The sequence below is a fragment of the Rhea pennata genome, chromosome 3 (assembly GCF_028389875.1).
Source record: "Rhea pennata isolate bPtePen1 chromosome 3, bPtePen1.pri, whole genome shotgun sequence".
Taxonomy (NCBI): domain Eukaryota; kingdom Metazoa; phylum Chordata; class Aves; order Rheiformes; family Rheidae; genus Rhea; species Rhea pennata.
The window spans coordinates 72,016,968-72,032,065 of record NC_084665.1 but is presented as its reverse complement, the minus strand read 5'-3'; the positions used below and the strand labels follow the sequence as shown (position 1 = coordinate 72,032,065).

Below are 15,098 nucleotides of genomic sequence, written 5' to 3'. Positions count from 1 at the left end.
AAATTCAACTCATTGTCTCCTCCCTCTTCAACACACTATCTCTCTTCACTCTCTCCCCCTGCTCCCCTTCATGGTTCTCCCCATATCCTGGTTGGTGCCCGGGAAGGTCAAAACAGAAGAGATCCTGCACAACTCCCTCCCTGCAGCAAGCCTGCTCTGCCTTAGGAGCGTGTCAAACAGTGAGCTGCCCAGGCAAAGGACTCTGAGATGAGTCAAAGCTGCTTACAAATGTTAGGAGAACTGTGAGGGAGATCCTGAGGAGCTCTGTGCTACTAAATGTTATGATTTATTAATAGCACAGCTGTGTGAAGCCTACAGAAAAACCCAGAAACTTGGTGAATCACAGCAAGTATATGATTTTATTTTTAAAATGAAGGTGTAATTAAAGGACTCTGGAAGGTTTTACTAACTTTCCCGCCACTCTCAGCCTAGACTAAGACTATTCTCTCCATTTAGAACTGCTTTCTTTAAATGTCCTAGTGGTGATATAGCTTGTTCTCTTTTAAGGAGAACTGATTAACTCTTCACAGCTTCATTCTTTGAGGACAGGCTATGTAAAATCCTCTCTCTTCATATACTCAATATTATTAATTTTCCCTCCCTTTTCCCATATAACTTCCTAGCTCTGGCTGGACCTAAGTGGTTCAAGAAAGGACCTAAACTACAAAGTAGAGATGAGAAAATTCATTCAATTCAGAAGAAAAACAACACAGATGTTCTTGAGCAAATAATAGACTAAACAAAGCTTAAAATACTTAGGATGCGTGTCCCTGAGTATTCTATCCTTGACTGTTTTCATAAATATCATTGCTTATCATACCTAGGATTGTCTTCTCTGTAATATCTCCTCTTGTACTGGATGATTTGTACCACATTTTTGGAAGAATGTCAATTAAATAAGGTCAGAGTAGATTGCATTGACTTAATGTTATGAGGCAATGCTCAGTCATCATCAGTAGTTCTATTTTCTTCTTGTGTTAAGAATTAAGTGTGTGTGCTTGAGTAGATGAGCAGGGAGATGCAGAAGGAGGGGAGACAAAGCACAAAAATGATAGATCAGAGAAGAGATTTTATATATTAAAACAATGGTGCTTCTATTCTTTAAACATCCTGGGGTTTAGATTTGCTATTTGTGGGGAAAAAGAAAAACAATAAGCTTTCATTCCTTCCTCCTGCATCTCAGTCAAAAGAAGCTTGGAATATTTTAGCAGTTTTTATAGCCTTCCATTGACTCTACTTGCAACGCAACCTTAATTTTAATTCATGCATTGTAGACAGAAAATTAAAAGCTTTAATAATACAGCCATTAGCTCTTATGCTTTATTAAAACTATTTGCACACCCTTTGTTGCACTTGTGAGATCTTTCAACAATACAAAACACAGTTTTAATGCGTAAAAGAGCAGAAATTCTCAGGAAAACAGTAGAGTATTAGAATAGAGTTCAGTGATGTAGGAAAGTACCTGGATAAAAATCCCCTTGCGCAAACATGTCAATCACATAGCGACAGAATGCATATTGATCTAACAGAGCAAAAAGGAAAAAAAGAGTAATGAAGAAAGTACATTTAAATTTCTGTTTCTATTTAACAGTGAAGATAAAGCTTTGTAGTATCGATACACATTCTGGGATGCTGTTACCATATTTACTTGTTTTTTCTAGCCTCAAAATAATTCACATGTAAAAAAAAAAAAGACATTTTAATGTCCAGATGTTATTCAGACTTCCTAACCAAGAACTTTGGAGCTACAGGTGCCTGAGAGCTACAAACTCTTACAGGCCTGCAGGGAGCAGTGTGTAACCCAGGTCAACAATGTGCAACCTCAGTTTTGTCATATATCCTGGCTTCCAGCATAGCTACTGTGCAAACTGTTGCCTGGCCATAGATCCCAATGACTTTTTCAGATCCTTGCAAATCCATTTTAAATATTCTCAGTCAGGTGATAGAGGAATTTGATTAACTTTTACATCACTGTATTTTGCTATTTTTTTTAAAACAGTATAATCAATATGTACATTTGTTGAATGGGACTATGAAAACAGCTCTGTGTACTTACACGTCTATAGTAATGAGATTTTCCACTGAATTTTATCATTTCACTACAGAATCATATTCCAGAAATTAATCTTTACAAATATATATATGTATATATATATTACAACAATGATATTCAAAAATTAAAGCTTCTGAATCTAAATGTAACACTGATTTCACAAAAGTTGATTGTCTATTGATTTCTTCTATAAATAGGCAATGCTGAAGACCTCAGGCAAAATTTCTACCACTAAGAAGGGTGAAGAAAATTACCAGATGTAACCCAGTGCAACATAATTGCAGTGCTATATGGACTCTCCAGCTGACCAGAAAAAAATGAGTTGTGCCAATGAATTCCAAGGGACATCAATTTTGAAAGTGAATGTTGATAATTAAATGCCAGCATCGGTTAGCTAGTTGGTTCAGAATGGACCTTCAATTAAGCATATTCATCCAACTCTCAGACTGTTGCCCCATACTTCCTTGGCTACAAGCATTACAACTTTTTCTCCACCTCACCTTTCATCTACCTCCTATCACACACAAAGCCAGTAATGTTTTCTTTTCCAGCTTCAAAATAAAATCATGCAGAGTCTGAAGTAGTTAAAAATTAAAAAATGAATGAACCATTGCATTTAAATGCAAAATTATCTTGCCAAGTATATTGAGAATTTGTATTATTTGTTTAATTATGTATTTCACTAAAGCATCAGTATTAGCTGATACTGAAGCATTTATAGAATCGCCACTGTTATGCTGAGTGCTATGAAAGTCCTTTGGTGGAGAATTGCAGCTTTCCAGAGTCATGATTTCTCATGGAGTTGCAGAAATTAAGAGAGGATTTACAAGTTCAGCAGACATCAGTTGTTTCTACTTGCCCATAGGAGCCCATGTAGTTTTTGCCTACTACAGAGGTGGCAAGGGTAAAAATTTCTAGTCAGTATTGTAAAACTTGGGTCAAACTTGCTAAGATGTACACAGGGACATAACTATAAACACTCCTTTTGAAGCTTTCAAAGACTATTCATAATAGTTTTTACAGGCATGTGCGGGAATTCAGAACTTGTCATTCTGGTTGGTTGCAGTCTTGAATTCCATCCATAAGAAATTTAAAGAATTTGGCTGTAATATATGCCCTTACTCTATAAAATGTGTTAACTTTCTGAAAAATAAAAAAAAGAAGTGTTTGTACAAATATGTACAAATATGTACTCTCACTAAGCCCATCTAAAACCACTGAGGTCAGCAAAAGAGCTTACACTGCCTTCATCACACCTGCAAACGGCCTCAGTGAGCCAGTCAGGCTGCGTCTGTACTAACAGGCAAAGTGAGACAAGGCCAGTTCCTTAGCCCAGAAAGAATACGGCAAGGCACAACTCTTGTCCATAAATCTGAATTGTCCTTACTCTTTTCCTGCCAAAACAAGCTGGCTTCATCCCATGCTGCCCTTTGGGAAAAAATCCCAGGGCTGTACTCAGTCGTTGTATGCAAAATTGCTCGATGGCATGGGACAAAACTACGTCAGAAAGCATAAACAGCACAGACAGTCACAGGACAGTGCGTAAGTTTGCACCCTGGCCCTGTGTGGCTTCTGTTATAGACACGGCCTGAGGGCTCACAACATTTTGTTGACATTAAAATAATCCATTTTTTATCATAGGAATACCAACCAGGATTAAAATGCACTATTTCTTTATAGCAATGTAATCTGAATAAACTTAAAAAAGAGGCTCTATTCTTAATATCTCCTAGGGAAAAAAAATAATATATATATATTAACCTTCTCCCCATAGTATTTTTTAGTATCTCAACCCCTGAAAACTGGAATTTATATAAATTAAAAAAGTAGAACGTTAAACTCTGGATAACAAAAATAGCATTTCAACTGTATATGAAATAATAAGGTGCATAGTATGCATTTCAATATCCCATTGAAAACCATAGGAATTCTGCTAATCAGCAAATATTCAAGCCTAAGGGATTTTAAATAAGCATGATTTTCCAAATGTCTCTTCATGGCTAAAAATTCATTTTACTTTAAACTCTCTTGCAAAAAAAAAAAAGAACTTTAGACTATCATTTTCACCTTACAAATGTATACTAGTACAGATATTCAACTAAGTATTAGTAAATCATGTTTGTGACTAAATGCTTATTGATAAATCTTGTCATAGATCTTTCTGTGTCATAGTACCTCATCTGATTTATCCCAGAGTATATGACCTATACTTTTTATTATTAATTTGCTTAAGGAATGATGAAATGGTAGGGAAGTTCACCTTGGAAGTAACAACACTCCAATGATTACCGTTATTTACTTTACACCGTTGCAGAAAAACTGACAGAAGCACTCCCTTGAGCAAGGAAAAGTAGGTATTGCAGGATCAGGAAATTCTGGCACATCAATATCAACTAAAAAATTATGTCCACCTTGGGTCACAGTGGGTTGGAAATATGGAACTGATTTTTCTGAGGGTATTCAGGTGTGTAGCAGCAAATTACGATGGAGAAAAGAATGACAAAATTCAGAAGAGCAGTTTTCCCTGGGTGTGTGTAACCATATCTCCAGTGATAAAGGCAGCTTAAGAGGCTCCTTCCTTCCTCCTCTCCAGCTGTTCGTCACCACTCTCACCTGCCTCAGTTCAGTGCACAGTCGTTGGGGTCACACTCTAAAGCAGACTTACAAAGTGGCCTGTTAATATTTGACTTTAAGATGGATCATTTTGCTAATACTTGTCAGTTGAGAGAAAAAGAATAAAACCCTTTTTATTGCTTTCTATAATCTTTCACTCCTATTTACTTAAAATATTTAACTGTCAGGAAGTAAATTGCTTCATCTGTAGACTCTTGTTTTTTCTGTAGAATATGGAGTGGATCCCACTGTGCATGGAAACCTTGCCATAGTAAACAAAAACAGAGAGATTTGCACCTCTCAAGGGGAGCACAAAAGTTTGCTGAACTTCCCCCTTGATCACAGCGATCAGAATGAAAGATTCTACTTTGATTTTGTGCCTCTAAGCCTCTAGTATTTCATGTGAAAACTAAAATTAACCAGAATATAAATACATTTTAAAAAATACTGGCTTCACCACATTATGCACTTTAGAAAGAGGACTATGCCTCAAAACCTCTCATTTCAAATTTTTAGAAACATAATTTAGGTAACTCTTAAGGGGTCCACAGCTGATGGCTATGAAATTCTGAGTGAATCTGCCCGACATCCAGGCAGGGACGGCTGCTTTGATGCTCAGGCATAACGATTTATCTGCGGCTCTCAGCCGAAAGGATCAGATAGGTGAGCTACGCAACACAAAGCTGCTGCTATTAATGTCAGAATAATCCTGTGCCTGCAGTGTGGCATTTCTTACAGAAAGCCAGATTCTGCTGCCTTCACTCATATTCAAAACTGTACCTAACTCCATGGAGTAGCCGCGAGGAAATCAGAGAAATGAGGAATTCAGAGCAGTTAGAGAGTGGAATAACTCGAGCTGATTCTGACACAGAGGAGTGTGGAGTTAATATCTGCATTTGGTGTTGATAAATGCTGATTCCTTGTTTTATTACTTGATTTCTTTCTTTCTTGAGAGAAATGACACTTTTTTCCTTTAATAGAAATTTGGAAGCTAATCACATCAAATTACATTAGGCATTTTCATTACGTCGTACAAAACAGACAGTGCCTTATACAGTCTGATGTAATCCAAAGGCTACATTTCCTTTCAGACACTGCTATTTTCATAATTGTTAAGTGGGTAGTATGCAGATGTAGAAAAAAATATATCTCCCATAGATCATTGGATAGTCCTTATTTTCCAAAATAATGTTACTATTAATACACTATATAAAATTCCACTGTGCAAATCCATCAACACTCTTATCTGAAGAGATATTGGTCCTCAGTAAAGAAGGATTCAAACTGAAAATGGATTTTTAGCCATGACAAACAGAATATTCTATTTTTTTAGATTAATCTTATTTTAATCTGGATAGTTTCCATTTAGTAATCTGAGATTCATTTGGAATTTTTTTGTACTGCACTTTTCTTTTTCATGGTCCTTGTCAGCTTTAACTTCATTCTCTCTGCTTCTTTCCTACTACCTTTTTAAGATCTTCATCTGTTTCCTCCAGGTTTTGTTTACCTTTCTTTTCCGATTTAGTTACAGTCTGAAGAGCTTTCTCCTCCTTAACTTTTGGGTTGGGTTTTATTAGCCCAACTTCTGCTGTTTTAGTCTCTGCCTGCTTGAGTTTTTCAGCCATCTTTGCTTCACTTTTTCCATCCTTCACTTCCTTTTTAACTTTTGCTTCCACTTTGGTGCTCTTTACTTTCTTTTCCTCTGCAAGTAATACAGAAAAAAACTTTCAGTGTCATTTTCTCCCTTACATTCCCTCCAAACACTCAATACCCTTCATTTTATCTTGTGCTATTATTAATGAGTATTTCTTCATCATTAACACCTTGCTCAGATCTAACAAAAGCAAAAATGCCAAAAATATTAGGTATGTTTTGTCTTCAGACCTGTACCAAGGATTTAATTCATACAAAGAAATAGGCCATAGTAAATAAAAATAAATATATCTAATGACAATATACTAGCCTTTATGACAGAAATTTAAGTGAGAGATGTTGGCCATTTTACAAGCAGATATAGTACTTCCAGGCTAAATCTGATTAACTTTAAACATCAGAGATCAAGAGCCAAACTCTGTTGTAAGCTATAAGCATAGTCAATTTAAAGCTTGAATATTTCTAAAAGTCACGTTTACGATAGGGTTCTAGATCTGTGCCCAAGAAGGTCTTGATTCCTTGAGTTTCACTTCGTATCAGTTCTCTAGTTTCAAAGCATTGCCTGAGATGGGCCAATTCATGATGAGCCTTTCAGTAGACAGATTTCAAAGCAGAAAAAAAAAAAAACAGGCTGTAAAAATCAGTGGCTGAAGCTAAACAGAAGTTGGTCGTACCAGGTCTATTCCTTCTGCTCTTAGGTACGATCTGCTTTTTCTCAGCTGAGATGTGATTGTGGACTATATGAGGGTTTCACTTTAGTGGAAAATATAACAGAAGCTTTAAACCAGCCCTGAAACTCCTTTAAACCAATCTGTTTAATGTTCACAAGTCTTGGTACTTGTCATAGGTTTAAACACCTCTGTCCTTGAGGCAAAACTCCAATTAGTGCTACAGTCCGTGACTCTGGACTTCTATTTGTATTAAGCCACTGGTCTGATTAGACTTATTTTAAGTATGTGAAGTGAACCTATTCTACCTATTCTAAAACAGAATACGGATATTCTTATAGCGGACAATTTTTACTTCCAAATAAAGCCACAACACAACCAATGCATTGCTAGATAATGAAAGGAAGATTTCGTTACTACATATAGTAAAAATATATATTCAGATTCCTTACAGATAGCCCAACCTCTTTTTCAGGGCAATGGTCATTCATGTGTTTATTTTTATTCTCACCATTGAAATTTCAGAAGGTTTCAGAAGATAAAGGAATCATGTATAGAACTAACTCCTCAATGTTTTAAAGACATTTTATTTCATCATTATAGCAATATAGTTGATTTTTCATACATATTCTATTCTCTTCTCACATAAAATAAAGTTTATGCAATTTAATATAAACTCTGGCAAAAAAATCTAATATAAATTTATAAATACCTTTGGAAGGAGCTTTCTTTTCAACTTTTTCATGTCTTTCCACTTTTTCTTTTTGAATTGCTAAAAACGAGTACAATTATATATTAGGGAAAAAAAAGAATAAGAAAATATTTCTAAAATGCAACAATATGCTCAGAAGTTTCACATTTTTTTGTAGTTCCTTTTTCTTTTTTTTTTTTTTTTCTTAGGTTCACACACTAGGGCAAAAGACTTCAAAATCTCTGTTGAGGATCACCCAACCAAAAGACAAGGCAGGGACACAGATATGGAGCTTTGGGAGGCGTGTTTATACCGCATACTCCATAAGACACAGACTGGTTTTGCTCAAGCTCTTAGCAGACATGGGCTTGTCCTTTTTGTGCTCAAGCCAACAGAAAGCTGTATGACTACGTTAGTCTTCAAGAAAAGGGTTTGTCTTATCTAGAGCTCATTGTCGTACAAATACAGGCACAAGCCTGGTGCTCAGTTCAGAGCCAAGCCAGAGTGAGTTCACGTCTGCACAGGATATGCTGTGTAAACACACACTGCTCTGACCCAGAAAAACAATCAAAGCTTTATTTGGGGACTTCTGTCTTTCCTCTCCTAGTTATCATCCAGAGATATCTTGCAGTAACAAAACAGCCTTAAAAAGTGATTACGCTTCTTTCAAGCGACAGCTGTATAAGAGCAGCATTCTCTCTTATTGAATTCCAGTCTGGAATTACTGCCTATATGAGGAGCCATAGCTGCTGTTTAGATGGGTTTTGTTTAGATAGCAGTTTCTTAGATGACATCTTTAAATAGCATTCATATCACTGAAGTCTTCTGAGCCTTTCACAGAGGCTGAAGAAATACCCAAGACTGTTTATTAAGCACCGAGAAAAATCTCCTGACTGTAGGGGAAAGTACTCGCAGCTTTTACAGTACGTCAAGATTTGGCCTGGACCTGAGCGTCCTCATTTCCCAGGGACTCCAAGCTGTTGAAATGGCTCCCCCAGCACTGTCGGTGGCTGATCCAGGTTGGAGCAGACCTCAGACAAAATCGAGGCTAGCCTGGCGATGGAGATAGCTCAGGACGCTGCAGGCCAAAACGTGCCTTAGGAAGCACTTAAGGCAATGAGTGCACTGATGCATTAAATTCACCCACAGCGGCTGATACTGCATCGAAACTATTCTAGGCAGGGTAGCAGGTCTACTTGCTGTAGAAGCAGCAAATCTCCTTAGCTGCTCAAGTGGCCAAAGGGCCAAGAAGATTAATTCGTCATAAAATTTACTAGCTAGTGACTGGAGTCATGGCTGCTGTTAAATACATTAAAGCTCTGAGCGATTATTTGCTTAGCTAGCAGAAGATAAATGGGTATATAAGGGTAGCTGTTTCTTAGGAATATCTCCAGGATTCCCTGAAGCTATTTGCTTTTCAAGACTACACAGACTCTGTGGGCATTTATTTTTTCTGGTTTACTTCAGCTTAATTCCATTAAAAAAAAAATCCTATGCTTTCAAATGATATACCGAACGTAGAAGAACCGATCAAATATTTCTTTTAAATATTTCTTTTAACTGGACAATGGCTACCTTTTCTGCTTAAGGCTTCATTCTACTTTTTCTCTCTTCTTACTCCTACTTTATGTTTTCACATTTCTCCTTAGAAGAAGGTTGAGTCAAATAAAGTTTGGTTTGTACATTTGAATTTATATTGATTGAGCAGCTTCAAACAAAATCTAATTAATTCATGTGTCTCATTATCAGCAGCTTAATTTGACTGCAGTAACAGACTGATATTAAGATATATCACTTTTTTTCAGGATTTAATTCTTACTTGAGTAAAAGTAAGAAGGGACAAAGCTTAGAAACTAACTTTGTTATAGGAATATTTGGCTTTCAAAAAGCAAAGCATGTAAGAGAGAGAGGGGAAAAAAGAAAACTGCTGCACAAAAACATTTAAATGGCAAGTAATAATAAATATTAGTCTTAAAAAATGACATGGCAGGGCAAGCTGACTGGACCTTTAAATCCACTCTGTCCAAGCATGGCTAACAGTGGACTTATCAGACAAAAGAACACTGAAACCCATTCCTCACACACAATATTGCTTCAGAATATGTGTGATAATTAGTAGATATACAAATCTCAAGCAAGATTACTTCCACCATGGAGCACAGTACAAATCATGTACTGAAATGAAAAGGTTTTTGCAAAAAAAAAAAAATAAAGGCAAGAGAACAAAAATCTATTTTTGGATATGATGGAAGACACAGACTGAGAAAAGGTAAATACTGTCACACTTAGGTCTGCACCAGATTGAAAACTGATACACAAGAGAAAGCCTTCTTTGCAGGCAAATTACTGAAACCAATTGTGGAGGGGAAGAAATCAAGGAATGCACATATTATAGTCATAGACTCATTCCTTTAGCTGCACAAGATTGATTCAGAACTACCTCTGAGTATTGAAACAAGTGAACTAAACAAGAAATATGTGCTGTGCAAGATTTCAGTCATGAGGAGATTAAGATCTGCTCAAACAAAAGTAAGAAGGACCAAAGAATATACACCACAGACTAGAAGAGACGTATACTTTAGCTACTCATCGCCACATTCTCCCAAACTGAAAAAGCACTAACAATCTAAAACTGTACTACAGCTAATAATAATCAGCATTACCTTTAGAAGGTGCTTTCTTTTCAGGTTTTTCTGGCTTTTCAGGTTTCTCTTTATGTGTAACTAGAAATAAGTAACAACAACATTGTGGTTATTAAAAAAGAGAAATGATGCAAATTAAATAAGAACAAGGAGAAAAAAGAAAATCAAGAAACACATGGCTGGCCATCCAAAGAAACAGAAAAATTTCTTCAGTGGCTGTTGTCTTCTGTTCATGGCATTGTCCCTGTATTTAGCATCTTCATTTTTGTAAAATTTATAGGTTAACTATTCATTTGCGTGGCTTATTCAGGTCTCTACTGAGAAGGAAAGCTACACATTGTTGTCCTTGTAAGGGTCTTCACTGCAGTGCAGAGAGCAGAAAGCCTTGGCATATCATTCCTGTGCCAGATGAATATCACAGCTGAAAACTGTGCTCCTCTCACAGTAAAGTAATATAATATAAAGTTAGAAGTGTAAATCATTGGTATATGGGGACAAAGAGGAGACTTTGCTTGAGCGGTGAAGCCTTTCTGACCACCAAAGCAAGAGTCTGGTGGGCCATATGTAACTGCTTTTGGAGGAATAGGTATCTTCTGCATCACTTGCAAGTCTGACACAATGTGTATGTGACACAGGGTTTTTCCCTGCATACTTTTGCCCTGGAGTTTTGGATAGCTGGCGTCTTAACAAGCCAAGCATTTGAATTGCAGGAGAACAAACCCTGGAAGAAAATCTACCATCTAAAGTGGCAGGCTTGTGCTTATCTGCTCCATGTGTTTGCCCTGACAGACAAAGAGTTGAACCCTGGACTGTCTCCTGTCTCAGAGATGACTGCTCAAGTCCACCTTCCCAAGGTTACCTACAAGGATGTTCAGCTATTCAGAAGTGGCCTTTGCTCAGGCAAATCTTTCCAGAAAGCTTTCATTGCCACCCTGCAATACATAGAAGCAAATGTGGAACTCTCTTTCACCTCTTGCCCCAAAACAGAATGACTATTTTTCCTTCCTACTCTAAAAAGTCTGTTTCACGTTGAAAAAAAGTGTATTAAAAAAAAGAAAAATAAACAAAACTTAGGTGAAATGTGAAAGTATTTTGTCTTAATGAATCATGCTCCCCTAAAAAGCGATCTTTTACTTGATAACTTCACTTCTGGGGAGACTTGTTTCCTCTTGAAAAGCTCTGTTTATTAAAAATATTTCATTTAGTAGCTCTTTTGTGAGCAGCACTTGGAGACATGCTTAATGGCACATTAGATCTTTAAAACCTGCAGATCCATAAAACCTAATTATATAGGAAGGATGCTGTAAACTACATGTAAAGACTGCTAAATAACACAGCCCTACCAGGACTTCCTGCTCATTTTTATTAACAAAGTTTCTTTCTTGTTTTTTTAATTTTATTTATTAAGATGTTTAAGAGTGGCATTTAGAGGAAGAAGAGGAATACTTAGTCTGAATAGAATAACAAGAAATGTTTTACTACATCAACTGTCAACGTGAACAGTGATCGTATGACTTCTGTGTTTGGCATATCAAGACAGCTAAATGGCAGCCATATAATGGGATCTGTTGAGAGTGTCTGGACAAATCACTTAGACCACTCAAGATGTCAAAATATATGATTAGAACTTTCAAAACTTACATACCGTCTCTAGGGTCTATTTCTCCTGAAGTAGGAACGGTATTTCTAGCATGACAGTAATGCCATGAAAGACGTTAATCAAGAAGAGTCCTGATTATTTATGTTGTTTACTAGCTTTGTTTATGGGTTTATTTTGGTTTATTGGTATATTTGTTTTTTCTTGTTTATTATTTTGGTTTATTTCTGAAGGATTTTTTGAACTCCACATAATAAATAACAGTTTTACCAGCTAGGAATGATTAAACACTCTAATTAATTACAAATCTAATTGCAATGGTGTTATAACTAATGCTCTTTGGGGTTTTTTGTTTGCTTTTAATTTCTTCTTTGCAAATTGAAGTACAGTATTGTGACTAAGTTTCTGTCTCAGGTTTTACACCCGAGTTGTGCAACACCAGCAGCACAGTGTGTAGTCTGAAGTATTTTCTTAATTGCACTCTGCTTTCCTAACTGTTTGCAGATTAGTGTTGACGTACTAACGTGTACATGGGTGTGCAGAGATGATGCTCTGTGTTTTTACCCACTGAGGTACCCTACTGGGACCAAGCATGTGAAAACACTCAGCTGCTTATTTGCTTCTGGCATATTATACCAGGGACAAACAAATGTATGCATGCACATTACTATGTACCCTCAAGCCTTGTGTTTATGGTTCAAAAGAAAGTAACAGTTATTGCAGATAAAGTAGTGTTAGATTCCTGCATATTGCAAATAATTACTTAATGAAATAGTCCTGCCTTGTCCAATATCTATGTATTTATGCATCCGTTATATTTAAAATGTGTGTTTTTTTTCCCACATCCCCTGCTTCATTACCTTTCTTTACATTTTCTCTAGCTATCAAGGGTGTTAGTTGAATGACTGTATTCACTCAGTAACCATATTTACTGAGAATATTGGAAATACTCCTAGGAAATAATGACTAATGAGTCATTAAAATACTTATCCATAGTCTAAAATATAATATCTCCTGCCCCCCCCCCCAAAAAAAATGCAGAAGGAATACTACTCTGTAGAGAAAGGCTACTCAGTCTGTGTTTCTGTAAATCCTTATATCACCTGATGACACTGCTCATCACAGTCTATAACATTTTTTCCAATCTCAAGGATACATACATTGACATGCAGGGGAATTGAGTTGGTTAGTTGCAGAGCTACTCTAAAATGTAACATAAATAATGACATTAAATCATTACCTGTATGCCTGTCTTTTTTTTCAGGTTTTTCTTGTCTTTCCAATTTGTCTTTGTGTGTCACTAGGAGAGAAGAAGTGTGTTCACATATAAATGGAAATCTATATTAAGAAACAATGCAAGAAACTGAAGTATCAAAAATAATTCTACCAAGATAAGCAATGGGAGACGAAATGACAAGCTGGAGTTACTAAATTACCCCACGGATGTCTGCCCAGCCTACGTCGTACTACACGGGCAGGAGCAGGCAGGCAGCTCTCTGCCTAACAAGTTACTGTTTATCATCCCAGCCAGGGGAACATGCCTCAGCTGTTCAGCACAGTAACTTTATCGCTTGTGATTGTCTGTCCGCTCCTGAAGATGGTTTTTCAGGAACCTGCCAAGGACTAAGAGCTCACAGTAAATGCCGCCGCCTTCGACCGAAGGAGCGCGTCACCCGGGCCGCCCCATCCTCTGAGCGGCGGACGCTTACAACAGCTCAGCGCTAAGGACATCACGCGCACAAATGACGGCTCGCGCTTGCCGGGTGGCTCAAAACGGGTAAGCAGTAACGAACGCTAGCTGAGATCCCTCCTCAGCAAATGATTTCAGAGCTGTAATCAGATGCCCGGTGTGTGAAAAGTCAAAACTAAAATTTTGACAGGGTAAGCCGTACGGAGCCAGCCAGCCATCCATTGACATAACCTTTTCCACTTTCTTTACGCAGGAGTTAGCATAAGGATTTTCAAGACAATAAAAAATAAGAAGAGGGAATTTAGAGCACTTCAGAAAAATCAGCTGTGAAACTGCAATCTAGCTTTTATTCTAACTCCTGTGGCGACGCTCTCTCAGTTTAGTAAAAACCCATTGTCAAAGAGGAGAAAAAAAGGAAGATCTTTTACAGTATCACAAACTCATATCTAACTGGGAGTGAAATTAAAAAGCAGAGACCATTGTGAGAGAAGGCTCTCACAATATTTTTTTAGCAACTGAGAGGTGAAATACAGGAGAAAGTGAGTTCCTAACTAACTGAGCCATTTCTATGGACAGCTAATTACTTTCTGTGTCATTAGGTAATTTTCCTAAACTTCATCATGGAAGCTGATTAGAAATTAGAATAGGATATTTTTTACTCTCTTCAGATTTCAGTCTTGAAAATAGAACATATTTAAAGTAGACAATAAGCATTTAAAATACGTGGATGTCGCAGAACTTTGAGGGCTCCTAAACAATGAAATGGCTTTAGAAAGATGTGCATCCATAGTTAAAATTTTAAAATATCTAGTGTGAAAGCAATGATTTTTCATACAATGAACCCAGAGAATCTGTATCTTTAGTAATATTTTAGCAGTAATTATAACAGTAGTTCACTAGACAAAATTAAGTAATAATTCATTTACATTAGTACAGGATATAGTCTGCAGAAGAGCTAGGTAGGAATTATAATAAATGAAGACAGTATAATAATTCTCCTTATTCTTTTTCATGAAACAGTTGAAATTTGGTTGAAATCTAATTTTCCTATTGTAAGAAACTTTCAAAAGCATTACCAAATTGTTCTTCTACCAAAGAAAATCCAAGAATTTCCAAAGTTTTCCACAAAGGCAGGAGAAGTCTTGGCAACACATATACCCCTTTATATGGAACACTATAATCTTTCTTTTTTTTCGTTTTGCCAAATGTCAGAAACATTTTCTCTTAGAATTGTTCCATTTTTGAGTAATAAATATTTACTGTAAGGGAAACCTGTATTCATATGTCTGACATTAACCTCTAGAGTCAGTCTTGCTAATGTGATGTATTTTGAATTCATTATATAAAATGGAAAAGCTCCAAGCACGGACCACTCGAAAAGCACAGTTTTTAATAAGGTGTGTGTTCACTTTTGTTGTGAGATATTTGCTTTCTTGGTCTGAAATAAATCAGCCATGACTGGATTTGGGGGTCTAACGTTTCTTGGGTGCT

At 36.7% G+C, this 15,098-nt stretch overlaps 1 protein-coding gene across 1 annotated transcript in view; it reads right to left on the bottom strand.

Annotated features, from left to right (window-relative positions):
- The window catches only part of TRDN (triadin), a 241,172-nt gene that overhangs the window by 147,494 nt on the left and 78,580 nt on the right, over nucleotides 1–15,098 (bottom strand). The window contains 5 exon segments of the mRNA XM_062573067.1: nucleotides 1,463–1,522; nucleotides 6,174–6,368; nucleotides 7,700–7,759; nucleotides 10,342–10,401; nucleotides 13,158–13,217. Of these exon segments, the coding sequence (XP_062429051.1) occupies nucleotides 1,463–1,522; nucleotides 6,174–6,368; nucleotides 7,700–7,759; nucleotides 10,342–10,401; nucleotides 13,158–13,217 (435 nt within the window).